Raw genomic sequence first — 27,390 nt, forward strand, 5'->3', positions numbered from 1 at the left:
AGCAGATATTTTTGATAGTGTCATCCTGTTTGACATGAAAGCTCTTTCCAAAGGCAAGTACCTGCCGACCTGCATGGGTAAAGCTCCTTCTTCCTGCCTTTGTGCGGCTTTGCTAGCTATAGCTAACCAATTTGGTTAGCTGTTGCTCAATTATGAAAAGACCAGCGTGAAGAGTCATAGTATTTACATAGTATTACAAAAGCAGTAGATAATGTCTTACTTTATTAGGTATTTCTTTAAGTATGGTACATTTACTTGTAGTGTCCCAAATGGTAGGTACATGGTTCATAATATCTTGGAGCAATCTCTCACTGTGTATCTCATCTATCAGAAGAGGTGTTTTCTATCAGCACTTCCACTACTCATTGGAACTGAAAAAGGAGTTTCTGTTTACTTTGTTCAATATCCCTCCTCCTTTCACCTTGTGCCAAGAAGGGAGCAGTATTAGGTAGAATATTAAAGAGCCTTTATGCTTGGCGTGCTCACTTCAGAGAAAGTCCAAGCCTAATTTATTTCAGCACTCAGCAGTGTTTGTTAGATTTCATAGGATTTCATCTTTCCTCTAAGGGTTGTCCAGCCAGACATTTTAAAACAACACCATGAACTGGGCTTTCCTAGAGGGGCTCCTCAGCGGGGTGAACAAATATTCCACAGCATTTGGTCGCATCTGGCTTGCCATCGTTTTCATCTTTAGGCTGTTGGTCGTTCTGGTGGCCTGTGAAAAGGTTTGGGGTGACGAGCAGAAGGACTTTGACTGCAACACCCTCCAGCCTGGTTGCCACAATGTCTGCTATGACCACTACTTTCCAATCTCCTACACCAGGCTCTGGGCTCTCCAGCTGATCTTTGTCACTTGTCCCTCCCTTCTCGTGACTCTTCACGTGTCCTACAGGAAAGACAGAGAACGCAAGCACCGGCTGAAGCACGGAGAGGACTGCACGCCACTGTATTATAATACAGGGAAGAAACGGGGGGGTCTCTGGTGGACGTACCTCTTCAGTTTGATGTTCAAGATTACAGTGGACGGTGTGTTCGTCTTCCTGTTGTACTACATCTACGAGGCTGCTTTCTTCCCTCCATTAGTAAAATGTGGTGAGGAGCCGTGTCCCAACGTAGTGGACTGCTACATTGCAAGGTAAGGCGTCACATTCAAAGTTCTGAATGGTGAAATGCAGAAATCTCACTTATCTTTGACAATGTGCTTCTCAGGCCAACAGAGAAGAAAATATTCACCATCTTCATGGTGGTGACGAGCTTCGTGTGTATGTCCCTCACTCTTTGCGAGGTACTCTACCTGTGTGGGAAAAGGTTCTCAGAGTGTTGTGGAGGAGGACCTCGTTCCGTGAGAGAAAACTCCTTCATGATGTACAGAGCCCCTCTGACTGAGAAGGAAAACTCTGCATACAGCAAGCCTGTGGTGGAGGACGTGGTCGTCAATAGTAACGAAGAAAAAGGCAAACCAAGTTCAGCCCCACCATACAGCGTAGTGACTCAATGAGCAAGACTCACAATCATAAAGCAAAGTATGTTGTAAGAATTATCTTTGAAAGGTCTGCAGTTGTAAGTAGATTTTGTTTACAAAGTTCATATAATCTTTAAGCAATTTTACATCAAAATGTTACTGTTTTTCTTCCTTTATTGAACTAAATCTGCATGCAGTAAATAAAGTTTGGATTTGAAATTATTAATATGTTCTAAAAATGGCTGTTTCAATGAATGTATGTTAAATAACTCTATAAAGCATAAAATAAAGATGCTGGACTTGGATTGTGCTCATTAACATGAACTCAAGTTAAGACAAATGTATTCTAGGAAGAAATATCATGAATTCAGAATCCAAGAGTAAGGTTGCACATCATCTTTTCCAAAATAAACCTTTCTGTGCAATTTGACTTGCCTTGTCATTGTTTGCTTACAAAGTTCTCATAGTTTTGTTTGTTAAACTGATGATTTCTGATTCGTAGAGTTCATTTTAGACTGACTGCTCTGTAAAAATGAGGCACATCTCCAGGCTCTAGGTAAGCTCTTTGATCCAGGAGTACAGTGTTGAGAAAACTGAACCAACAGAGATTCAGTCTGTGAGGTGAAAGAAAATCACCAAACAACCAAATGTTATGTTCCATAATGACAAAGATAATGATCTTCACATAACTACAGGAGCTTAGAAAGGAAGCACCGCTCCTGTACCAGGTTTCAAACCACCTCAATAGCAAATAACAACCCACATTCTTTCGAAGTCAGAAAAGCTTATTAAACATCGATTTTTAAAGGACAGTATCATAAAACTGACTATACAAATAAGGCGGTTTAGAAAAACAACATATGCCATTTTTCAAAGAATCAGCTGTCCCTATCTGAGATGCATATTACTTCCACAGTGCTTGTTCAAACAAATTATAGGCGTTTGCTTCTTAAATCCTAACTAAGCAAAGGCTGGAATGGACAGGCTATCTCCATAGCAAAGATTTCCGATGGAACTGATAAGAAATGTGGTGATTAGGTTGAACAAACATTTAAAAAAGACCTATGAAGGTCTGATACCATACAAACTTCACTAATTTCCACAGCCACACCTAGAAAATTAATTCCCCTAAACTATTATCTGTATTTGGTTTCGATGACTTTTTATGGTTTTCAGTGAGAATGCCTTTTCACAACACTTCAGCGACAGCAACAGTGATTAAGAATACACTGTAATCAATGCTTTATGATATTTTAAAGTAGGGAGTAAGTAGCTGAATGATTAAAAGGACATTCTGGGTGTATGTCAAAAGTAGACACACCTCCAGAAGAATGGCCAATCCTGTCAATATGAGAAGAAGCCACTTGAGGAAAGAGGTTGACCCAAGCTGCCCATTGAACTTATTCCAACAGTAAGTCTGTTTCTCAGACAAGGGGCATGATAGACTGAGCCGGAGACCAGGAATTGCAACTTCAGGTATAGTGGATGTGGTAAGACTTAATGCAAAGTCTACAAATTAACATAAAATTTAAAGACAGACTTGTGTGTGGAATACTGAATTTAATTTCAGTCTTAAACTTTTCTGAAGTTAAAACCTGAGGAAGCTAACTCTGTGCACTCTGGAGGGTTTTATGTGTCGAACAAGCAGTTGTTTCATAAATATTTAAAAGTGCATGCCTTCAAAGCGTCAAACTTTGTGTGTTTGAGAAAACCAAGCTGTCAGAGGAGGGAAAGAGTTTGATCAGAAAGAGAGAGTCTTTTCACAGTAAAAAAAATCTACTTTTCTCTGAACAAACTTTGCTTTTGTCTCTTTATTGTGTTCTCGGTTCCTAGTTTCTCAACAGTCGCAAGTTAAACAAAGTCAATCAAAGCTGAGCTCATGGATTGGAAGTTTCTCGAGGGTCTTCTTAGTGGAGTCAACAAGTACTCCACTGGCTTTGGACGCATCTGGCTGTCAGTGGTCTTTGTCTTCCGGGTGCTGGTCTTTGTGGTTGCTGCTGAGAGGGTATGGAGTGACGACCAGGGGGACTTTGAGTGCAACACTCGCCAACCAGGCTGCACCAATATCTGCTATGACCACTATTTCCCCATCTCTCACGTTCGCCTCTGGGCCCTTCAACTCATCTTTGTCACTTGCCCTTCCTTAATGGTGGTGCTGCATGTGGCCTATCGGGAGGAGCGGGAACGCAAGTACCAGGCGAAGCACGGTGAGAGCACTCGACTTTATGACAACCCCGGCCAAAAGCATGGAGGCCTATGGTGGACTTACCTGATGAGTCTCTTCATGAAAACTAGCTTCGAGATAACTTTTCTCTACTTGCTCAACTACATCTATGACAGCTTCAAGCTGCCCAGGAAGGTCCAGTGCGACACCAGCCCCTGTCCAAATTTGGTGGACTGCTATATAGCCCGGCCCACTGAGAAGACCATTTTCTCTTACTTCATGGTGGGGACATCTGTGCTGTGTGTGGTGCTTAACATTTGTGAAATTTTCTATCTGATAGCTATCAGGGTGATAAATCTCAAGCATAAAGGCAGCATCCACACCAACAGATCTAGTAAGGGCAAATATGACAAGAACTGTGATGGCTGTGAGTCCTCTTATCCATCATAGTGGGACACCTCACAAAGAATCAAATGTCTTATGTCTCTGATTGATCAACTAGAATGATTTTTTTCTTTCTATTAAATGAACTTTTTCTGTCAAATCAAGCTCAAGATCCACATCTCTTTATGTGAACATTGAAAAAGTTCTTGGGGGCTTTAATTATCCCGTCTTAAATCCCCTCCAACAGTTCAACAGTGAGACATGAACTTAAAGAGCTTCAGCATAATGCAGACTTCAGCTAAACAAAAGGGACTTTGAGTAAAGACAGCCTTTTCAAATGGTGAACCTACCTGTTAAAGATATCTAAACAAAATGATTTTGATATGATATAAATGTTCTATGCTTGTGTTAGAACTACATTTGACATGTGTGATTTCAATTAGAATATTTCTATATTAGAATTTGATTAAACAGTACATTATGAATGTTTCAATCATGAATCAAAGATCTAAGCAGCTGCATATAAATTTGCGACTCTTGTCAATGTAACAATGGGTAAAACTGACTCTGACTCTGTATTCCTTAAAAAGTACCTAAAATAAAGCGTTTGTCTTATTATGATATGACCAGAGAAAATGTTCACAGATGAATAAGACCTGCTTCTCTTTTTCATTAATTGCATAATTTCTCCACTTGGTGGCACAAAAGCCACAATCATTTGAGGGATAGGAGGCCCTCGGGAAGCAGAAGGATCCCTTAAAATAATTACTAAAATTCAGCTGGAATTTATTGCAACCATTCATAAAGACTGTTCCAAAGTCTTGAGCCACCCACTGAGCCAGACTTTATTGTGATCTTTTAATGTGGTCTTCAGCAATAGTTCTTCAGGCTTTCTGAAAGTCTTTCAAAGATTTCTTTAGACATTGGCTGCTTTTTCAACCAATTTCAGTTCTGCTTTTTTTATGTGACAGTTTTGAGGGATACGTTTTTTTGTGTTTCTTTGTTAAGCCATTAACACTGACCTATGAACCATAGAAACATACAAAAAAAACATTGTTGTGTCTACACATATCAGAAAACTTAGCAAAGAGCCAAAAACTGTAATATAGGTCATTTATTACTCGTAGCCTTCCATAAAGAAACATAATTTGTTCTTTGGATACATCTATGAGAAAATATCAAAGATAGCAAAGTTTGACTGACATAAAACAGGATTTTTACACCAACAAGGTAATTTCCAAAGAGCTATTAGCTAAAAAAGTGGTGTCGTGTATCCTTTAATAGAATTGAAGAAACTGTACAAGTGAAAAGCAAAGGAAGAAATGGCAGCCCCCCCCCCCCCCCCCCTTCCAAATTACCCATAGCATATGAAGAGTGTCTCAAAGTTGCACCCTTAAGAAAAAAGAGCCCCAGAACCCCCAGTTTGAAGTAGTGTTGGATCCACAGTGGGATCCAAGCAGAATCCTCTTGACAGAGAAAGGAAGAAAAGGCAGCCAACATCCAAAGAGGAGCTTTGGGACGTCATTCAGACAGCCGGGAGAAGGATTCCTGAAGACTACTTCAAGAAATCACCATAAACTCATCTAAGAAGTTGCAGAATAAGATGTTCATGTCAAAGATTGACTTTCAAGCTTGTTTACTTTCAGACTGTTTTTACTATAAATGCTATATCTCCATTTATGTTCATTCAAGTTTAACGAATCCAACGCCCCTCTTATAATTTTCCGTGTAATACAGTTCAAAGGTGACTCAGAACATGCACAGTTCCGTCCGCATGTTTGTATAATGCTTCAGTGACCAACTAACTAATTGTTGCATTTCACCAGGCTTTGAGCCAGATGTTGACACCGGAACCAGCCTATTAGGCAATGTTTTAGTGCACCACGTTTAGCCAGAGTTCAGTTAAAAGTAAAAGAAACATTCTGAATCCATTCGGTTGACTGTAGTGTAGTCCAAGTCGAAGCCTGACGGGACTTCCCAAAAACAGACGGGTGATTTGAGGTGCACCTGCGTCAAAGTGTATCACAGACTAAATGCTAATTAGCTACGTTACCTTCAAAATAAAAGCAAAGTAGCTTGCCAAATAAGTATTTAAGGACGTTACTTAACATAATTTAAAATAAAAACATATACATCTGACAATGGTACCATTGACTTCTTCTTTTAGTCATTTCTCACCCAGAGGAAATGTAGTTACTGGGCCCCAATATTGTTTTCAAAAGGTTTATTTTGAAAAAACAAAAATCCTGCGTAGGTGTCAAATCCTGTGGTGCCTCCCAAATGGAATGAGGTGCTAAGTTTAAAGAGAGCTGTCAACACGCTGATAAACACAACACAGAGGAGTCGCCGTAATTCAGTGCGAATGGTGACCTGAGAGGGATGGCCAGATCAGGTAATTAACAATTAAAGGAAGTGTCTCTAAAGTTTCCTATTAGAGTGCAGGCTGTATTTGTTTAAAATTCTCACCGTGTTTGCTTGGGTGTGGTGGTGGTGTGGCACAGATGAAATTTTGTGAAGACAGATTTTGATATTGCATTGACAAACGAATAAATGAAGGAGTTTCAGCAACTCCTATAGAAAGGGTGCCAGAATAAAATGGTAAGCCATGATATTTTGCAGTGATTTGAAAATGCCCTGTGGCTATCAGAGTTTCAGTGCTCTGGAAACTCTAAAGTTGTCACCTCTGCATGTAACACGTCTTAGATCATACAGGAATGTGCGAGTAATTCCCCAACATATTTAGCTGTGAAACTGTTTTTAAATGTCAATGACCCGGGTAAATGGGGACTACTCCCTTGTTGCGCATGTACACAGATGCTGTTGGACTCAGTTTGCAGTATTAATCACCTGTGCAAACATAAGCAAGAGCCAGTTGCAGGTGACTGTATAAATGCCATTGAGTTTTTCTCAAATATTTGCAGCTATTATTATTCATTTCTTGGCGCATCACTTATTTTCTCTGGCTTTTTTTTAAAGTCACCTCTGACACTCTTATTTTGGACAGTCTCAGTTTAGGCAGCCTGTATCGCAGCTATGTGCTCAGCAGCCAATCATTAACACGGGTGACATCCCTGCCGTGCTTTTGACCTCGCAGCCGTGTTTCTGATCAATACAGCAGAGCCACATGGGTGATGTAATATCAGCCCTGGAGGCTATCCTGCTTCTCCTCTTCCTCTTCCTCAGGTATGTGCTGTGGCAGCCTGGCGGAGCCTGCGGCCCTGATGAAGATGGGCCTGAGCCTGATCGTCATCGGTCACGTTAACTTCCTGCTGGGTGCACTGGTGCACGGCGTGGTGCTCAGACACATCAATCTGCACAAGCAGGCCAGAGCCTTGGAGTACGCCGTCTCCAATGTGATCGCTCTCGCTTCAGGGATGGTGGTGAGTGCCAGACAGACTTGTTGACTGGCAGTTGAGGGGGAGGCAGATGACATCTCTCTGGAAGCTATGGAGGGAATGTGGCAGCCCTTTTTTTTCAGTTTGAACAGGTCAAAAAATGTACTAAAGCACCTCCAGCTTCCATTTTAAGAATTTCAGGTTTTCTCACTCACAACAAAGAACTTTTGTTGATGCCGTCAGCCCATAGGTGATGTAGCGCAACACAATAAGTCCTTTTTATTTCAGTTCTACACATCTGACTGTTTCAGTCAAAGACTAAATTTATGGAAAAATTCAGAGCTGTAGAGGGTTTACTTCTTGCCACCATGTTTTGAAGGAACATTAGCTTGACAGATTTCTTCGGGCTTCACTTAAAAGATGCCGATGGATGCAGTAAGGAAGCTTTCACAAACGATGGATAACAGTACATGGGTAAGAAGCTTCCTGTAACCCTCCTTAAAGCCGTCTTAGAAAATGTTTTATTGGGGATTGCTTGTAAAAACAAAAAAAATTTGCAATCAAACTTTGTTAAAGGACAGGTAGAGAAATGTTAAATCAGACCATTTTCTTTTTCTGAGGCAGGAACCAGAGCAGCGGCACCTACTTGCTTCCGTTCGGCTGTTTGTTTGCAGCGATTTCTGAAAAGCTACCAAGCTGAATGTCATGTAACTTGAAGAAGGGTTGGAGCGCGGGCAAAGGGAAAGACCCGTTCAATTTTAGGCCACATTATGCATAAAATGGCATGTTGTGGGCACTCTTCTTCATTTTGTTGATTCTTTTTAAAACTCATCTGTCCTCTCTTTGCAGGGTGCTGTTGTTGGCATTATTGCTCTCATTCTCTCTAAAAACAAGAAGAGCAGAGGCCTGGTTAGTATCACTTTGGTTTTCCTTTAATCACAAAAAATGCTGAGTACTGTTTTTTTTCTTTTCATACATCTCTTTCTTTTCTTTCTCAATCAGACCTTCCATAACGCTACTTATTTCCACCTGCCTGCCTCCTGTACTCACTTTAGATATTTTCCAGCTCTCTTGCTCTCCGTTTCCAGCTTCCCTCTCTGTCTGAGTCGTGATGTTAAAGAGGAGCTGCATGTTGCCTCAGATGTTTGAAATCTGCCCTGCCGATCAGGAATAGTTTCAGTTTTTTTCCCGCCCCTGTCTCCCCTCCTGTCAGTGCAGCGCTGCCTCTCTTCTGTTTACTCAGTCAGCTGTCTGGCTGCTCAGACGAGACTGACGAGGCAGCCGGCAGAACAGAAAGAGCAAGGCTGAGCTCAAACCACTCCCTGTTTCCTTTGTAAGCGAGAGGCTTCGTTAAGTGGGCAGGGCAGAGCTGAAAGTCAGCGGTCTGACTGCACTGTCTTGTTATCTTATTTATTCACTGAGCATCTCGAGGCACGAGTCAAAACACTCCTTTGTTGTGTTGCAACATGCCCTTCTCACAAGTGCCTCTTAGACAAATTATGCTCCTTTATCAAGTTTAGATTTTACAGCTCAGTCAGACTGATTTTAAAGATCTAATAACCTTCTGTATTCTCGTCTCAGCCTCTTGAAACTTGGAAGATGCGGTTCCCAAGGCAGTGTATCTTGTTTTTGTGCAAAATGTGTAGAATTTATAAATCCATCCACAACAATGGCTTTGTGATCTTTGATCATTTTTACAGCAACAATGCAATTTCCCTTCAGGGAAGTATTCAGTACATCAGTATTCAAGTATTATTGAATTTAATTAAATAGAATCAAATGCCTCACGGATGTGGAATATTGTTAAAAAATGTTCACTGATTTTATTGTTTTTAATTAACCGAAGCCCTGAAATCACTATTTCTATATTAAACTGTACCACATATGGTTACCATTCATTTTCTGCCACAGAGGGCTTGCTCGCTACAGCTGCTACTTATTGCTTTTGCAGGGAAGCTTTTGCTAAGAGGAGGAGCTCATTAAATATTTTCAGATGTGGTTTCGATAACGGTGCATTCTTATTAACTGCACAAAGAAGATGGACATAGCCTCCAGTTTGAAAAGTGAAGTGTATCCAAAGTGCTTAAAACCGGTCTTATGTCTTATGGCCAGCAGGGGGCGACTGTAGTTACAAAAAATGTATGGTCTTAATTAGGTTAATTTCGCAAACTCATTTAAATGTGTTTCTATTCAATTGGGACCATAGTTTAAAGGAAACATTTGAGTTGTCACTTCATAGGTAACGCACGTCAGGCCTGTTTCTGTTACTTGGTTTGGAGCAGATATTTTAGGCCGTGTTGCATTATCAGCAGGTGGCGGTTTGCGCTGCGATGACATGACTGCAAAAAAACAACAAATTGATGTTGTTGGCTGGAAATAAAAAATTTGAGGGAGAGGGCACAAACAAACTGGAGCCCTGAGTCATGTATGGTAGAAAAATGGACAGTGGTGTTCAGAAATTCTGTGAATATTTTCTTTGTTGTTTATTCTTGTGTTGATGGGTTTTGCCCATGCTTAATGTGTAAAAGCAGAAGCAACTGATTGTTCATATGAGCAACGTGTTTGCTAACCTTGTGGCCATGAAGGTACCGCCTCCGTTGTTGGCCGAATTATTTGCGTTAATGGAGGGCACCACTAGGTGGCGCACTAGCAAACCTCGATTGTACGAAGCTTCCGGAGCTGCTGTAATAAGCTCATTCCAGTTGTTTAATTTGCCTTTCTTTGTCTGCTCTTTCCTTTCTCACTGATAAAAGAGTGGGGGGGACTTGCTGGAGGAGCTGTGAGCAGTTATACGCTAGTCAGTGTATCATTAGTTACTTAGAGAGAAGAATTGAGGAGCGGAGTGTGTGGAAATTGGGAAATTGAGCTAAGAGAGAGTTAATGTTCAAATGGTGTCAGAAAAAGCCATAGCTGCGGAATCCTAAGTTGTATTCAAATGGTGTCTCAAATCAGAATATCCGAGTTTCAGTAAAAGAAAAAACTAAAAAGCCCCCTGCCTAAATTGGATTTCTGTCTCAGAAAGTCAGAGGAACCCTATCAACCTCACTGGGATGGATATGGCAGCCCCATGCTTAAAAAGTGGAGATGGCTGCAGTAATGACGTGTTAATTCTCACTTCTGTCAGTTTATATCAGTCACAGTTCGAGCTTTACCAGTGAACACGTTGCTGCGGTGTTTGTATGTGCAGAATGCAGCATGTTGCAGTGTTATTAGCTTGTGTTGAGAGAGCCGACTCAGTGAGCACAGCAATGAGAAAATCTAACTGGTTTTCCAACGGTTGAATTAGGCATGATATCATTCCCACCTCCGATTTCTAACTTCTGAGGTAACTCATATTAATCAAAGACAACGTATATACGGTCTTGGGCAGGATACCTGGGGTTGCCATGATAAGCGCATGAACGCATGATTTAAAAACGACTATATTTTGAGCCTAAGCCTGCAATAACACCTGCCACTAACACACGAACACGCCAGGCTTCTTCCAGAACCTCAGACTGTACAGGCTGAGTGGTTTTGTGTGCTCCTCTCTTTTAACTGAAGCCACTGTAGTTGGTGCTTGTGCAGCCCTTTTTTTTTTTACAGCAGACATTTTGACTTGACATGGCAGAATAAAGCACATGATGATGGATAATGATGGCTCGGTTCCACCTCGTGTCAATAAAGCCACAGCAGTGAGTCAGCTTGGAAACGGATAACAGAAGTGGAGAGCAGCCCTCATTCCTACAGCAGTTATTTCCGTGACATGACATCTGACTTTGTTTCCTTTTTGCTATTCTTTTATCTTCTTTTTTGTTTGCTGCTGCAGATGCCCCAGTTTCCCTACAGGGAGTTTTGGAACTTTATCATGCCAGTGAGCAAGACTTTCTTTTATGATTTTTATTCTCTCTCTTTTCCTTCTCCAGACGTGGTCACTTTTCACCATCAGTCTGGTTTCAGCACTCATGACAGCAGCTTCAGCCATCGGGCTCTTCGTGTCAGTGGTGAAGGCCATCATTTACCGTGGGCGGAGCCTCCTGACTCACTGCCGCTTTCCTGATGCCATTGGCTACTCCAGCGTCACCAATGAGTGTCCGTTTGACCCCACACGAATCTATGTGAGTGTATTCATGTGCGACACTGATGTTCCGATTAAAGCAGCAGCTGACCAGCTGAACGTTGTGCCTTAAAGGGCAATACAAATGTCTTTTTGTATTGTATGTTGCAGCAGCGCATCTTCTGACCCACTGTTTGGAACGCACTCTTTTAGCTTCTGTCCCTTTTAAGATGCTCATCCAAATGGCACAGTCCGCTCTGACTGGTTAGTTGCTTGGTCAAAAATAGTTAAGCGCTAGATAGCAAGTCATTCTTTTTCTTGCAGTTTGTCAAATTAGCCACAAGGAAGGAATTATTCAAGTGTATTACAATGTGGAAAAGTAGATCCACCGAAGAAGGAAAACTTAGACTGCAAATGAGGCACTGCAGGCAGCTTAAGGCCAGTGTCTTGTGTGTGTGTGTGTGTGTGTGTGTGTGTTGGGTGTGGGAGGCTTCTTGGTGTGTCTTCTCCGCCACAGAGTTGGTCATGCTCTCTAGCTGATGGGCTGGTGGCAGAAACGCTGACCTGACCCTGTTCGCCCTCTCCAGGCTGTGTCCTGTTGCATTGTGCTACAGATGGACTGTCAGACCTGCTCAACCTCACAGCTGCAGCCACACATCAGCAGCGCTGTGGCATTTTAATGTGCCGTTGACAGTTTCAGTTAGGCGACTTTTGTTTTAAGCTGGATTTATTCTTGACACAGGGGGTTAATGGAAGAGCAGATGTGGATGCGTAGAGGATTTTGTCGCCCAGGGTCAGATTTCAGCCTTCAGAAGCACAAACCCCACACTGGACAGATGTACAGTCCCCACAGCCATTGTATTCACATTCCTTCAACCATTTTGTGATGCAGTGCTTAATGCTTAATGCTCCTCATTATTATATCTGCTGTACAGTTTATCATTCACTGTTTTAGAGAGTAATACTTATTAGGAGAAGGAGATGTGTTAAAAGTTCAATGTATATTTTCAGTATGGATATATCAGCACACAGCCACAGAGTGGCAGACAGACTCCTTCTGTCTACGTGTTGTAATCCCAGCTTGTCTTGGCTTGAGCAGATAAACTTCTAGATTTTCCTTCACTGAAGAAGCCATCTTCTGTGTTTAAAGAACCTCCCACAAAATGGGATGCATCTGAAATCAACATTGGTTTACCATTTGTTAGGCCATCTATGCTATCTACATTTTCTCCACTGTACCTCCACAGTTTGTGCAGGAAGAAAAGATTTGAAACTTGAGCACAAACAGATCTCATTTTCTGAATTTGGAATATTTGATTCAGTAGAGCATAAAACAAATGTTTTACAACCTTGATGATGAGTTGCTCGTACATAGACTGGATACCAGAGGTGGGACCAAGTCATTATTTTGCAAGTCACAAGTAAGTCTTAAGTCTCTCTACTCAAGCCTAAAGTCGAGTCCTAAATCAGTATTAGCAAATCCCAAGTCAAGTACACAAGTCCTCAACACTGAGTTTCAAGTCGGTTGAGAAGCGATATCAAGTATTTCCAATTCAATAGGCTGAAGTCAAAGTAAAGTTGTGAGTTATTTCAATGAAAGTCAGTACAAGTCTTATCATTTTGTCAAGTCTGAAGTCATTAAAGTCATGTCTCGAGTCTGCTGGATAGGCTGAGATGTTGACTCGCTTGGAGATTGTATACCTTCACTGTGACTTGTTAATTGAACACTGTGTTTTGGTATTTCTTGTTCCCATTGCTAGTTTTAGGATTTCTCATTGTTTCTCAGTTAAGTCTGTTGTGGCAGAGCTGGTTGTCAAACTATCTTTATTTGTTCATATTAGTGGACTTTGACTGGCACCCCCACCTCAACTACCAGCAACCACTTAAAGGTTTTGGTTCTATTTGCTGATTTGGTTCTATTTGCTGATTTCCAGCTCTTTTGTGCCACCCAATTTAATCAATATTACCTTTTTAGGCTTGTCTCAATAGCGGTGTAATAATTTTGCGTTAACTGGGCCAATGATCCATTTGCTTGTTCTGTCATTATAACGGAGGTTCAGTTTTTTCCAGGATGCTAACTGTAGCTATGTAGTTTCAAACATTGTTCCATAGTTATGTTACAACCCCAGAATATACAACTTTGTTAAAATACCTAAATCAAACAAGTCACTTATTTTACACTGTAGCAGAAGCTTACATTTATGACGTAGGTTAACTTGTGAGGTGCTTCTCTTTATCTTAAGGTAATTCAGCAAACCTGGATTAGCATGCTACTATTAGCAACTTCTTATGCTAGTTTAGCTACCTGCAGGCAGCAATGTGTGGTATTACTTGGGGTTTGGGTTTATATTTTTATCTTTCAGTAAACAAACTAAATTAAACTTTAAGTGAAACTGTGAAAAGCTGCAAAAATGGGTAAGATTAGTAATAGAAAGCTTTTAAACTGCTTCTTTTTAAATTAGATACGCATAGTAACATTAAACTTTTTGCTCAGTTTTGCTGAAATGAGGGATTATTAGGTTGGCTCCCCTCTTGTTTACTTTTAAATAAAGTTAGTAGAAAACCAATTTAAAATGGCGTTCAGCTCCAAAGGGACTAACATTTTTCTCATAGTCTGCTGAGAGTGTAGATCATACTGTTCTTTCAGAGCTGCCCATTAGCAAAGGACCCCCAATGTGGTTGCCAGAGGATGCATTCCATCACCTGAAAGTTTGTTTTTGGCTCCTGATTCTGATACTTGGAGTAACTTTCAGGCTTCATGATGGTTATGCATGGTTTATTTTCTGCACCTCCTGCATATTTTATCATTATTTTATCAAAGAGCACTTCAAACTATGTGCTTTAAACTTTTTATTCTCTTTGTAGTTGGCAAGCAAGCGTATGCCTAACGATGAAATACAGTTTCTATTCTTTGAATCCCCTCTGTACACTTTTACTTTGATACTTTCTGCTTTGTATTGTTAACCACAATTCTGACTCATCTCTGCAAACAGAAATCCCTAGACTTGCTAGTGTTTTTTTTTTTTTCCTCCAGTGTTACACAGCAGTTTAAGAACTAATGAGATTCTGCATCACATCAATATCCACACAGTAGCCATTCCCATTTATGTTGGGCTGTTAAGTGCTCTCTTCAGATTAAACTCTGAATGGTCCAGCTGGTGTTTTTTTTAATTTTTTTTTCACCAACTTCTCTCCTTCTTCCTCTCCAGAGTACTACTCTGATCCTTTGGGTGCCTCTGATTGTGACATGTATCATTCAGTTGGTGTTTTCTGCCCGTTGCTTTGCTGCCTGTGTTTCGTTCCTGGGCCTGCCTTGTTGCCCTACCAGGAAGAGGGCTGGGCACTATGCCAAAGCGGTGAGTCTTAAATACAAATACACCTTGGGCTGCTTAAAAAATGTAACCCTTGAATAGTGAGGGAGTGGCACTGGATTGTTTTTGATATGGCAGTATTAAGAAATTGAGCAAATATACTCTCTGTTTGTGTAGATCAATGTGGTGAGGCCAGTGAAGGATGCTTCTCATTCACGTTATACTGAACCTCCAAGAAGCCATAATAGACCCACAAAAAGTGGCATGGAACCTCTGAGAAGCCACAATGTACCTACACAACTTAACACTGAACCTCCAAGAATCCACAGTAAACCTCCAAGACGTGCCACAGCACCTCCCAGACAGCATGACAGACCTCCTCCTCCTCCTCCTCCTCCACAGCATCTTTCCCGCCAGCACCGGAGTCTCCCTCCTTCAGAGAGGCAGCCTCTTCATCAGCCATACAGAGAGAGATCAGACAGAGAAAGGCCAGAGAGGAGGACTGGTAGCCAACAAAGGGCACCAGAGCAGCATCAGCTTCTGCAGAGGGGAACTCTAGAAAGGTCCAGCTTCTGGATTTAGCCATATTTAGCATGCCAGATCTTTCTGAATAAGGCATAGTTCTGTGAAGGTTTATGCTGTAGTTACAACACAGTCATCTCTGTGCACTCGTCCTCTTCCTGTAAAGAAACATTTAAAAGCTGTGGTCTCAAAGACTGAAGATATCTTATTTATTGGACCTCACATTGACATTTTTGACTTTTTCATTGTTTGCAGCATGCCAGTTGTGTGATTGCTTTCATTTTTCTGCTTACTAAGGACAAAATAATCATGCCAGGAAAGAAAGCTGAATCCTTTACAGTGAGGACATGGTGAAAGTTTGTTAATGGAAGGATTTGATGTGGAAAATGGCTCATCCTTGTTTTGCTAAGACTTGAAAAGATTGATACCAACCTGTGTCTGTGCTAAGTGGGCCAAAGAAGCTGTCAAACTTAGCTTAAGTTAGCATACAGCCCAAAGCAAGGGCACAGTGCTAGATGGTTCTGTTCGCAATAGGGGAAAAACCTTAACATCCTGAATTGATAGTTTTCATGTTGAGTATTCGTAGCTGTTTGCTACAAAGTGAACCGCCCTTCAAAAGTGGGAATGGGTCCACATACAAATGACGTCTATCAGCACAAAAACTGTAGACTCTAAAGCTTAATTATGACCAGTTACCAGTTTACTCCCATTTTTAATGCTTTGAATTTTTCGCTCAAGCGTAAAATTTCCAAGCTAGCAGCGTTGCCCTTCCTTAGGTGTTCTGCTTGGCTACGCTAATTGTTTACGGCTTCTGAGCCACGCGTTCAGTGTAAATTCATGTGCGTTTTAAAGTCCTTCCAACAAAATAGCTTTTTACCAAAATGCTCAGACTATTTCTTGAGTATTTACAGAAAACGAAGCTGAGATGTGAAGCAACACGACATGCCAAAGATGTTTGAGTGTGCTTTCAGCTTGACAACCTGAGGACAGAGGCCCTGGTTTAATGCTGCTTAACTGAGAATGAAGCTGGTTAACATTTTTCTTTTTCCTTCTCGCTCTTAGGTCAAGATGAACTAGCACAGGTTTTTATATTTATTTCTTGGATAAATAAAATGTTTTTGCTCAAATTATTAATCTATCTTTTGCACCTTGCATCTCAACTTTGTAACTGAAAACATTTCAGTTTAGTCTGTGGTAATGGCAGCAGCCAGTGCCCTGACAGGTATGACTGGTTACATGCCGGTAGTGGTTCTGAAAGCTTGCAACATACAGTCCTGACAGGTGTGTGTTAGTAATGACCTGCACATTACTTTGACACAGTGTGAATGTGGAATAATACTGTTCTACTGTCACACTTTTTATCTGTATTCGCCAGATAACCAGAAATGAGGACACAGTTGACACATGCTGCTCTGAAACACATAGGTATATTTTTTATATCAGGTCCAACAGAACAAAACATGGCACCCTCATTTGAGGTTTTCATGCAACAGAAAAATAGTAAGGGAAAGGGGGATAAGAAAGAAGAAGAAGAAAGAGGGGTGCTTATTTATCCAACACAAGATACCAATTCATCAAGAGGCAGTGAGAATAGAAAAGGATTAAAACGGTAGTAGATCAGGGAATAGCAACTGTTGTTTCTTATCCTACCAGCAGAAGGCAGTGACACTCAAGGATCCCCAAAGCAGAGTTGCAGCTGGATAGGAAGCTTCTGTCAAGTTAACTTTAGATCAATCTTAATGTCACATGGATGCAGTGGCACCAGGTCGGTTACTAGGTTCGCATCAATTGTACACTTTCACACAATTATTCAGTGTGTAAGGTAATGAGATGTTGGGTTATACGATTATAATCTGTGCTCAACTTCTACCGCATATTGTACTTCTTTAGTGAAATATCTGATTTTTAGTAGACGGATTTGAGGACATTTCATTCAACCGCTATATAAAAAGATCCCAATTCTGTTTAATGAAAACACCTAATATGGGTGAGGACATTTTCTGCGATGCTTATCTACCTCACAGACTGAATTTGAAAGCCCGGGTTATTAGTGTCCAAAGGAGAGGCTCGCAAGAGGGATGTGACAATAGGGGCATTCAAAGTGAGGCGTGTAGGAGGTGCAACAAGTTGCAACAAGTGGCCTGGTTAAATGTGCACGGTACTCCAGGTTTCGGTTTAAACCACGAACCATTAAAAGTTTAACAACACACGTATTAGAAGTCTTGCATTTAATTTGATATAAAACATTTCTTCAAAATGTTTGACAGTAGTGATTCAATTATGAATGAGATCAAGTGGGGTGGGGGTGTGTGTGTGGGGGGGGTGTCTTTGCCATTAATGGTGTTGTTGCAATTAAAATCGATCCACTTATCCCTGTCTGTGCACTTCAGTGCCTGAACCTGCTGCTGCCCTGCGAAACATGTCCCTTCATCTTACTGCTCTGCCAGCAGACTAATCCAGGAGTTCAGAAAAGCATTCAGCTACGGTGTGGTGAACAAGCCCTTAGTGAGTTCTCTGTCAAGAGGAAAAAACGAGAAGAGAGGACAGGGTTGCCCCAAAGCTAGAGAAATATCTAAACATTTCTGAGGAGACTGCAGAGCTACAAAAAGTTACCACCGTGCGTAAACTGTTGTGAATTTTGCCGCCGTCTGGTTCGTAGGATCATGCAGTATAGTGACAGGTTACAACTACCTTAAGTTCACTGCTCGATATTGAAGAGTTTTAAGATACCTACAAATTAGGAAACAACACAACATGATAATACTGTAAAAGTTAGCCTCAAGCACACAGTGTATGTTCACATGCACGCTCGCATTCGGACCAAATGCACAGCCATACTTTAAAAACACATGGCGGCTAAAGCGATATGTGCTACTGGTGTCGTTGATCGAATGCATTCCGGGTTCCCCTTATTTCACCGGGAAATTCCTATCCTTCATCGTGAACAAATCAGTAAATCCCAAAGAGATGAACCGTAACTCGCACTTTTTCCTCTCTCGGCTGCTGTAAACAGGAGTACAGTCGTCTCGAACAACATATCAAAGTTGGAGCATAACATTAAGGATCAAAACAAATGAAAGGACATGAAAGAGGGAAACGGTATGTACAAATGAAGAGAAAGAAAAAAAACCCACAAACATTTAAAATTAGAAAAAAAAAATGCCAGTAGGTGTCTATAAAAACCTAATGGGATCTTAGGCCTTCTTTTTCTGAGCGAAAGATCATATAGCAGTAAAATCCCCCCCCTCCCCATCTCCACCCCGGCTCCATCCATTCGGACAAGGAAGCAACGCTACATAATACTGCTTTTCAATGCCAGAGAGTGTGCGTCGTACAGTAAATAAATGACAAATGTACTTCATGTTATGATATACACAGACATACAATATATACATGATATACATGTTTGTTGGAGGATAAACTGATCCCACATTCCAGATCCAGGTCAGGGTGTTCGGGAACATTAGCGGGCGCCTCTTTGGACCGATCGTAGAGTGTAGAAATGTCCCAAATATAAAAGCAAAATGAAAGTGATGACTTTTTGTCATTCTCCTCCTAAACCCCTCCACATCACAACAAGAAAATACATGATATGAGAGACGCGAACCATCATGCATTGATTTAACTGACTGAGAAGCTAAAGAGAGGCTGAGGGGGAAAAAGAAAAAGGAAAAAAAAAAGAAGAGCTCGCTGCAGGTGGTTCAGAACTGGGAGGCCGAGCTGGGGTCGCACTGAAGTAGCCGAACGATGGAGGGGTCGCTTTTGGCACCTTTGATAAACTCCTCCAGGGATAATTTGCCTGCAGAACAGATGGGGACAGAGAACATGAGAAAGAAAGACATTATTTTGCAGGACTCTGGCAGCCCAACAATATATTCACAAGATGCAGAACGATCTAAAAAAAAAACTATGAGTACGGAGTCAGGACTGGAGTCAGGACTGCTGATGTTGGGTCTTCTCTGAGTATAATTTGCACACTGACATCTTTTGATGTCGTGGATTCCACAAGAAGCCCTCTGAAAAACTGCAGCATGATGACGCGATTCATTACATAGTTTCTGCCGATAATGCTGTGCATATCCTGCTCTACCAGCTCCCAAATGTGTTGGAATTAACTCAGATTCCCCAAGTAGAGCAACTACACGAGAGAACACAAACCGCCACGATCTGTTGAATTAACACGTTATATTGGAGCTACCTCATAGGAAGAACAATTCATATTCCAACAAAATGACTTTGCCAGTTTGGGAAACCCACCGCCATGGGTTCATATTCTCATTTGTACTGTTTTCAGTCCCATGCAAGGTTGAATGAGTCGCTAACAGTTCTAATCTGTTTTAATTAGCACTTTAAACAATATTGCAACATTTTTTGGCCTTTTTATTATGTGCTTTTCTGATGTTGCGTTCCTCTGTTGGGTGGCTCTTTGAAATTTTCAGCAAAATCTCTCGTTCCAAACAAAATGAGCCGATTCCAAAGATTGTCGTCAATAAACTGTCACATTCACCCCCTCCGTGCAGCCATTTCCTCCTCTCACCATCATTATTGAGGTCCATTTGTCTGAAGATCTTATCCGTCCTCTTCTCTGGCGTGGACTCATCTTCTGGCATCTTCATCACAGATGACACCATTTTGTAGATGGCCTGAGAGACGGAGCGAGAGAGGAGGAGGAGGAGGAGAGAGACAGAGTGGGTGGTGGCAGGAGAAGAGAAAGATAAGTGAATTCAAGCCAGCAGGGAGCCATTAAGGAGACTCAGCAGGAAAGAGCGAAAACACAACTGAGCTGAAAAATACATTGCAGCCCTTGATTTGCTCCAACCCCCCCTAAAAAAATCCCGATGACATCCACTTGTGTTGCCTAAACAGGCTCAGGAGAAATGTTTCTAGCATCAAGCCACCATGCTACAGAGACAGGAATTACGTGTATTAGCAGTGTACGTTTGAGAGTCAGAGTTTACGAGCAGAGCTTACAGTATTGATCTGATACATCTTTATCTGTTGACTGATACGAGCGCCTCCTGTCCCCTGGTAGCATTAAATTAACCTGTGAGTGTGCGCAGAAAAGCTCAGAGTATCAGCCAGCCTCAGCTACGGATCTAAATTCAGCTTACGTGCCCATTAAATTTCCTCCACTGGGAGTATACGTTGTTATACTGACTGTAGATCGATGGAACAGGAGCATATTCAGGGAGGGAGGTTTGCTTGCAGAAAGAAAAAAAAAGTGCACCCTCTTTCAGCTCCTGGAAGCCACTTGGTCCCTTCCAGGTCTTAAAATTAGGTCAATCCTGCGAGGTGTCCAGATTCTGTGGCTGCTGAACAAGCTCAAATCATCAGCCCTCCACCACCACATTTAACACACTAACTGAACGGAGGCCTGTGGAGTCTGAGATGTCCACGTCCACTTCTGGGAGGGCTGGCAGCTGTCTTGAATGTTTTTATTTTGAGTAAAATCTTTCTCGCTATAGAACGATGGACTCCAAATAGTTTGGAAATGGCCTTATGACCCTTCCAGATTGATGGCCAGCAACAATTGCTTCTCTAAGATCATTGCTGGTGCATTTCCTCCTTGGCATTGTGTTAACACACACCTGAATGCTCCAGCAAACCTCTGCTTAAATCAATTATCTGTGTCATGATGTGTAAACCTGCTGCTAATCAGTCAATAAGTGCATCTGAGTAGCAGCGCCTGGCTGCACTTTCCCTCTTAATTCCTACAGAAGCTGTGAGGGACACTGCTTCTGCATTTTGGCTCAGTTTGCGTTAGATCAGTAATGACACCATGCAGTATGTCATGTGTTCTTGTTCGTCTGAGGTCTTCCTATCCTACTTTAAAGATCTGCCAAGAACCAGGTGAAAAAGGATGAACTGTCTTTTTCCCCATGATTCAGGTTCACAGCTTTCCCAAAGAGAAAAAGAAAGAGGAAAATAAGAGTATCCACGCTAATAAGCATAAGTATGCTGAGATGTTTCGGCTGCGGCTCCTTTAACCTGCAACGGTCCTTTTTACTTTTCGCCACAGACAGACTTCGCGTCATCAGGTGCGCTCAAGCCTTTGGAAAAAAAAACGCATCTTCAGTTGTGCCTCCCGACATTCTTTAAATGAAGATTCGGACCTCAGCTCACCTCCCAACACAACTGAATAAACCCATAACTGAGCGGTGAAGACATTTATTGATGTGGATGTCCTTTGAATTTTACTAATCAGTTTGAGTCTTTTTGAAAACCTTTATTTTCCTTGAAGGTTACCTAAAAACTAGCAGGCTCGTTCAGCAGATATCAGAGGTTCATTGGAGGAACCGTACTTTTATGACTTAAAAGCAGATCTCAGGGAAGGGGTTTTCACATTATGTGGACCCTGCCACGGTACTGATTTCATTTCAGTATCTGAGCGACCAGCTAAGGACGAGATTCTTCCAGTGATTTTGGTTCAGGCAATGATCGATCGTACCGAGGAGGGTGAAACTCTGCTCTTCTTTGTCCAGTAACGAGGTGCAAAACAAATCAGACCTCTTCAGTCATGATGCCAGTCTCCTCTCCCTCAGTCTCAGCACACAATTACACATTGATGCCCTCCTCACTCCTCTCTTTAACGTAACCTCTATGAGCTCGGGGATAATCCCGGCATTCTGCACACTCAGGGATAAACTCTGGTTAAATTTAACTTGCTAATCCACGAGAACCAGACAAAGACGCGCACATGCACACACAACACACAGAGTGACCCACGTCGCTATATTTCGACATCACAAGTAGTTGCTGTTGTACTTTAGAGTGAAGTTGATGAAAACTGAGCACAACACGTGTGCCAGAGCCTTTAAATAGGCGGCGTTTTTTGGTTGGTTCAAAAAGTATTTCATCACTTAATGAGGCTAAATTCCTCACTTGATGCACACGCATTATTCAAATCAAAGTGAACTTCAGCAACTAAACGATTTAGGACATTATTGGGGAGTACCCAGTCCCCAGCGGTTCTGGCAGGGGGTAAATCTTTGACGTTCAGTGTTGAATGTCCGACAAATAACATCACCGCAACAAAGTATGGTGGACGTTCTTTTCTGTTCGCTGGGGAGCTGGAAAAGCTGTCAGCTGTTTTGGTCCGCTATGAAATCGGTCAGTTAGAAAAGGCCCAATACTAACAAGCCTAAGGAGGGCATAATGGGACATAATTCAGTCAATGAAATGACTTTCCGTGCCTGTACACTGGGTCAAGGACAGAAGTCTGATTATATGGCCTCGTCGGGCTATAAATGTAGCTCAGCTGTGCAGAGTGAAATGAACATTTCTTTTCAGTTTGATAGCTATCATCAGTGCCATCAGTATGTGATGTTCATCGTTGTTTGCTTCTATCAGGAGGTCATAGTATTGACCTGCTGTAAGTTAACCAACCTCCAACAAAAGCCTCACCTCTCTCAGAGTATCAGTGAAAAGTCAGTGTGAGCACAAAGCAGATCACATCCGAGAGTGTTTTTCCTCTCTTTGTCGTGGCCTTACACCAGCCGGTGTGTGTCAGTCAGTTAATAACAGGCGAGAAAGGGAAGTGTGAAAAGAAATGCTTTAACAGAGTGCCACCATGCTAGGTTTAACAAAACAGGATATTTGCAGGGAAATAAAAAGGATCTTTGGTTTTCGTGAGGAAATCTCAAGCAATCAGTATTGGTATCAGTGTTAATGAAGCTTTATGTGTGCAGCAGTCAAATGAAAGTGCAGGATATTCCCCAATAAAACATTTTGTTTCCAACCATGGAAGCTTTTTAACATGTGACAACCCCACTGCTCCACAGCTCCAACAGTGGAACGCGAACAGGAACTTTCAGAACATGACCCTGCATTATTTTCCTGCAAATTTTACCATCCAGCTGCCACCGCTCACCTGTACGATCTCCAGCATCTCGTCACGGCTGATGTACCCGTTTCCGTCCAGGTCATACATGCTGAAGGCCCATTTCAGCTTCTGCTCCAGCTTTCCCCGTGACGTCACGCTCAAGGCAATGATGAACTCCCGGAAGTCTATTGTCCCGTCGCCGTTGGTATCGAAAGTTCGGAAGACGTGCTCAGCGAACTTGGAGGCGTCGCCGTAGGGAAAGAAATTGGCGTAGATCTTCTTGAACTCCTCCACATTCAAGGTTCCACTGGGGCAATCCTTCAAGAAACCCTGCGATAAATACACGAGACACATGTCCTTTAATATACTGTGAGTTTACATAAGCATGGACCCGAGCTGGCCCAAATAAATCTAAACGAATAATCAGTGATCAAGTTTGTTGAACCAGCAACAAATGTGCCCTGGAACAAAAAGGAGGTAAAAGTCTGTCTCCGTCTTTGTTAGCTGGAGTGAAGCTCACTTGACAGATCTTAAGACCGCCGCAGCCAGGTGACAAAGTCGCTGTCGCTCTCTGAGGCCTGGAATTACGTTTTGAACATCATATAAGATATTACAAGTGAGGGCTGAGAGTCCCCACGACTGTGCTCTTCATAAAACTTTTTTATTGCCTGTGCCTGTGACATTTTCTGGGCTGCGAGAGAGCGTCACGGTGTTTAGCTCGGCTTCCTGACTCAAAGCTTAGATTTATAGCCAATAAATCCCCACCCCCTCCAAAAAAAGAAATAAAAAGAAACGCTGGATCAATTTTCAGAGACCTCGAGTTCCTCAACATCTCGTGGAATATATGTGGCAGTAACCATTGTCACTGTGGGGAGATCTAAGGTCAGGGGTCGCGGGTTCAAAACAGTTTGCACAGCTGTTTGGAAGGTCTAATCCATGGATGAAGCCATACAGCTATTAGATGCACACAGGAGAGGATTACAATGATTAAACTTCATGGAGAGGCTTCTGCTGTTTGGAGCACACAGATGTAAACCACTTCTCCTTTACTGTTCATTTTTTCATCTGTGCTCTTGTGTGAAGCTCTTGATCGTCGGCGATACTGCTGCTGTGGAGCCCCGACTCGTTAAATTGCCTGCGACCGTTGTGTCTTTTCTGCTGCTGTCGCACAAAGAACCTGAATATAACCCCAGACAAAAAGAATTTCTGAAGGGATAATGAAGGAAACTAACCATGCACACAAGATAGGATAATTGATGTAGTCAGGTCAGTGTGGTACTTCATCATGTCAAGATGTAATCCAGTGGATAACAGACCGGGTGTGGATGGTGCTCTGCCACTGACAGAGACAAACCATGCGAGGCTGCTGCCAGGTCACTGATGGAGCATGTACCCTCAGAACAAGCAAGGCCATCCTGATAGATTAATCTTAGTGCACTAGATATATTTTGCCATTTCACTTATTACAAGGCAGTATATTTGCTCTGCTTCGTAAAAGCCTGTTCTCGTCTCCTTAATGTTGATTTGTATACTAAAACACAGCTTGGTAGAACTTGTTTTCACCTGAATACAATACAATAAAAAAGTAGGTATTAGATGCTAAGAGGTTCAAAGGCAAATCTAAATTCTCTTTACCCTCCACAGCTGTCCTTCAGCTATAAGACATTGAATGTCATATTTAAGGAACAAAACTTAATAACTGGGCCCACATATTTCCCTAGAGCACTGGTGGAGTCCAAAATAGAGCTAAAGAACAACGACTACAACATGCCCGTTCCTAGAGGCTGCGGAAACGTTAACACCAGCTGTGTCTGTTGGAGGTAAAAAATGTGAAATGTTCACCAGTTTGTTGTGTTGTCCCCAAGTAAGCGTGACAGAAAAACTACAGTGATTCTGTCTTAATTGTAGATGGGTAGAGTTTATAAAGTAGTATTCGCCATGGCCCATTTTTAAGGTGTACAGGTTTTTTAAATTGTCATGATTATAAACCACAAACAGTTTCCATCAAGCCATTCCTGCGGAATGAGCTGTTTTTTATAACTCTTCAAAGACAGAAAAGAAAGAAATCGCTCTGTTCGAATGCAGTGCCGAGTAAAGAGCAGCACGTAGTTCTGCGTACGCTCTCCGTTAACGCACATCTAAATGTCATAGCGTTTTGCTGCCCCTTGGGGGCAGTCTCTGAGTTGTGGGCTGCTCTTGGATGTGTTAACGCTGTTGTTACTCCTTCAGCAATTAGCATAAAACAGTGCTACCACTCACCCTCCTCCTTTGGTTGGTGCAAAAAAATTATTCAGCTTAAAATGTCAAACTCTTCCCCAAAAAAGGTTGACGCTATCTGTTAGTTCTGTGTTTATTCTGTGAGTACTGAACGAACAGAATTGGCTGCAGGTTGTAAGACAAAAGTAATCAGGCAATCAAGATGTGCTTGCAAGGCTGGCTGTCAGAGGAGGCAGCAATTAAATGGATTTCACATTTCGGGGGCATCAATAATAACTCTTTGCCAATTCAAAGTAACGTGTCTTGACATTAGCATGTGCAACCAGACATTAGCATGTGCAACTAGACTTACCGTGTCTCACGTTGGTGCAAAAAAAGACTTTAAGTGCCCAAGGCAGATAGCATGGCTAATTATCAGCTAACACCAGCTAGTTACCCTCTTTAATGTCACTTCACAGAGCAAAAAAAGTGCAAATTTTCTGCTAAATTAATACTTTTACCATGTCTACTAATACTTTTTTTCCTTCAGGTCTTCTAACAGTGTGTAAATCTGTTTTTAATCGTGACACTTTTCGGAAGCAGTCTGCTAGCTCCATGGTGTCTTTGCTGAGTGTGCTGTACAGAGAGACAGCACGACTATACGTGTATGAATGTGTTTGTGTGAACACATTTATTCATATTGGCTCTTCGCGCTAGGAGCGGTCTAAGTTAGCGCTCCTAAGAAGCTCTTAGCGCTAGGAGCGGTCTAAGTTAGCACTCCTAAGAAGCTCTTAGTGCTAGGAGCGGTCTAAGTTAGCACTCCTAAGAAGCTCTTAACGCTAGGAGCGGTCTAAGTTAGCACTCCTAAGAAGCTCTTAGTGCTAGGAGTGGTCTAAGTTAGCACTCCTAAGAAGCTCTTAGTGCTAGGAGTGGTCTAAGTTAGCACTCCTAAGAAGCTCTTCGCGCTAGGAGCCGTCTAAGTTAGCACTCCTAAGAAGCTCTTAGTGCTAGGAGCAGTCTAAGTTAGCACTCCTAAGAAGCTCTTAGCGCTAGGAGCAGTCTAAGTTAGCACTCCTAAGAAGCTCTTAGCGCTAGGAGCGGTCTACGTTAGCACTCCTAAGAAGCTCTTAGCGCTAGGAGCAGTCTAAGTTAGCACTCCTAAGAAGCTCTTAGTTCTAGAAGTGGTCTAAGTTAGCACTCCTAAGAAGCTCTTAGTGCTAGGAGCGGTCTAAGTTAGCACTTCTAAGAGCGATTCTGGGAAACGCAGCCATTATCTCACTCATAATGTGTGTGTGCAATATTGCTGAAAAAAAGAGAACTGTTATGTCATTACTCAGTTATTATTCATAGTCGTAGGAGCAGTGGTTGCTGTAATAATACAAGTATTTGTGTGTTTGCGTAAAATCGGTTAAATCATGCATTTAATTTTTTAAATATAAGTTTAGTCCAGAATAATATGGAGACATTTGCTAAAAATCAGTACTTGGTCAGAACCCCCAAGATTGTTTACAATATTTCGCTGTGGTATCCAGTGTGCGCAGGGTGTACCTTGTACCACTCCTGCAGTTCATGGTCCGAGAACTCCGTATTCTCCCGGAGGTCCTGCAGCATCTCTGGCCGCAGTTTGCTGTTCTGTTTCCCCATGGCAACGGGATAGGTTTTACGGTTTCCTTGACAATGACGGTGTCTAGAGCACGAGCCAGGCCGCTTTTCACACCTGTCAGTCAGAGAAAAGGACACAGAAGGTCAAAAACAACTAAGAAGAGAGGAGGATGAACAACGAGAGCCGAAATGCTGCTGGTAACCAGACCTATTCAGCAACATATAAAACAGACAGACGGATAAGAAAGGACGGCACTTTAAACAAGAGATCATTATATTTTCACAGCATCTTCTCCAACAACAAAAACAGGACTAGAGAAAGATCAGAGAAAATGTTGTTTAAAGCTATTCCATAAAAGACTGACAAACAGACACAGTGACTATCTGCACATCTGAATAAAACCAACACGAGCCTTTTCATAGGACTCTGTCCCAATCCGCATGACACAAGATATTATGCAAGTCAGCTAGTCCTGAAGTGCCGTATTACGGGCACAAAACATAATCCCAAACACTCCCCAGTGAGGTCAAGCTCAAGCCCACTGATCACATTTGG

The 27,390-nt window shown here is 42.0% G+C and overlaps 4 protein-coding genes across 6 annotated transcripts in view; 3 read left to right on the top strand and 1 right to left on the bottom strand.

The window, feature by feature from the left end:
- The first annotated feature begins 599 nt into the window (after window positions 1-599).
- On the top strand, window positions 600-1,538 carry LOC140274929 (gap junction beta-4 protein-like). The gene is made up of 2 exons (XM_072370319.1): window positions 600-1,135; window positions 1,210-1,538. The coding sequence occupies exons 1-2, from the start codon at window positions 600-602 to the stop codon at window positions 1,496-1,498; spliced, it is 825 nt and encodes a 274-aa protein (XP_072226420.1). The 3' UTR covers window positions 1,499-1,538.
- A 1,803-nt stretch (window positions 1,539-3,341) lies between these two features.
- On the top strand, window positions 3,342-4,076 carry LOC140274755 (gap junction beta-3 protein-like). Its single transcript, XM_072370116.1, has one exon. The coding sequence runs from the start codon at window positions 3,342-3,344 to the stop codon at window positions 4,074-4,076; it is 735 nt and encodes a 244-aa protein (XP_072226217.1).
- Window positions 4,077-6,286: 2,210 nt separating this feature from the next.
- On the top strand, window positions 6,287-16,584 carry LOC140274763 (keratinocyte-associated protein 3-like). 3 transcript variants are annotated; one of them, XM_072370120.1, is made up of 6 exons: window positions 6,287-6,402; window positions 7,194-7,390; window positions 8,195-8,254; window positions 11,251-11,442; window positions 14,591-14,737; window positions 14,870-16,584. In XM_072370120.1, the coding sequence occupies exons 1-6, from the start codon at window positions 6,390-6,392 to the stop codon at window positions 15,272-15,274; spliced, it is 1,014 nt and encodes a 337-aa protein (XP_072226221.1). In that variant the 5' UTR covers window positions 6,287-6,389; the 3' UTR covers window positions 15,275-16,584. The 3 variants fall into 3 exon arrangements, with proteins under 3 accessions (XP_072226221.1, XP_072226223.1, XP_072226222.1); XM_072370122.1 differs by lacking the exon at window positions 11,251-11,442; XM_072370121.1 differs by lacking the exon at window positions 8,195-8,254 and having other exon boundaries at window positions 14,870-15,878.
- A 952-nt stretch (window positions 16,585-17,536) lies between these two features.
- The window catches only part of LOC140274765 (hippocalcin-like protein 1), a 38,166-nt gene continuing 28,312 nt past the window's right edge, over window positions 17,537-27,390 (bottom strand). The window contains exons 2-5 of the mRNA XM_072370123.1: window positions 26,781-26,949; window positions 23,085-23,366; window positions 19,752-19,857; window positions 17,537-19,013 (exon numbers count right to left, since the gene is read on the bottom strand). Of these exons, the coding sequence (XP_072226224.1) occupies window positions 18,916-19,013; window positions 19,752-19,857; window positions 23,085-23,366; window positions 26,781-26,876 (582 nt within the window). The 5' untranslated portion in view covers window positions 26,877-26,949 and the 3' untranslated portion in view covers window positions 17,537-18,915. The remainder of the gene's footprint in view (window positions 19,014-19,751; window positions 19,858-23,084; window positions 23,367-26,780; window positions 26,950-27,390) is intronic.

This window comes from Leuresthes tenuis, unplaced genomic scaffold (assembly GCF_036924035.1).
Source record: "Leuresthes tenuis unplaced genomic scaffold, fLeuTen1.0.hap1 SCAF_18, whole genome shotgun sequence".
Taxonomy (NCBI): domain Eukaryota; kingdom Metazoa; phylum Chordata; class Actinopteri; order Atheriniformes; family Atherinopsidae; genus Leuresthes; species Leuresthes tenuis.

Coding starts and splice junctions, on each gene's coding strand:
- LOC140274929 (XM_072370319.1), top strand. CDS start 600: ATGAACTGGGCTTTCCTAGAGGGGCTCCTCAGCGGGGTGAACAAATAT. Junction 1,136..1,209: donor GTGGACTGCTACATTGCAAG/GTAAGGCGTCAC, acceptor TGTGCTTCTCAG/GCCAACAGAGAAGAAAATAT.
- LOC140274755 (XM_072370116.1), top strand. CDS start 3,342: ATGGATTGGAAGTTTCTCGAGGGTCTTCTTAGTGGAGTCAACAAGTAC.
- LOC140274763 (XM_072370120.1), top strand. Junction 7,391..8,194: donor CTCTCGCTTCAGGGATGGTG/GTGAGTGCCAGA, acceptor CTCTCTTTGCAG/GGTGCTGTTGTTGGCATTAT. Junction 14,738..14,869: donor CTGGGCACTATGCCAAAGCG/GTGAGTCTTAAA, acceptor CTGTTTGTGTAG/ATCAATGTGGTGAGGCCAGT.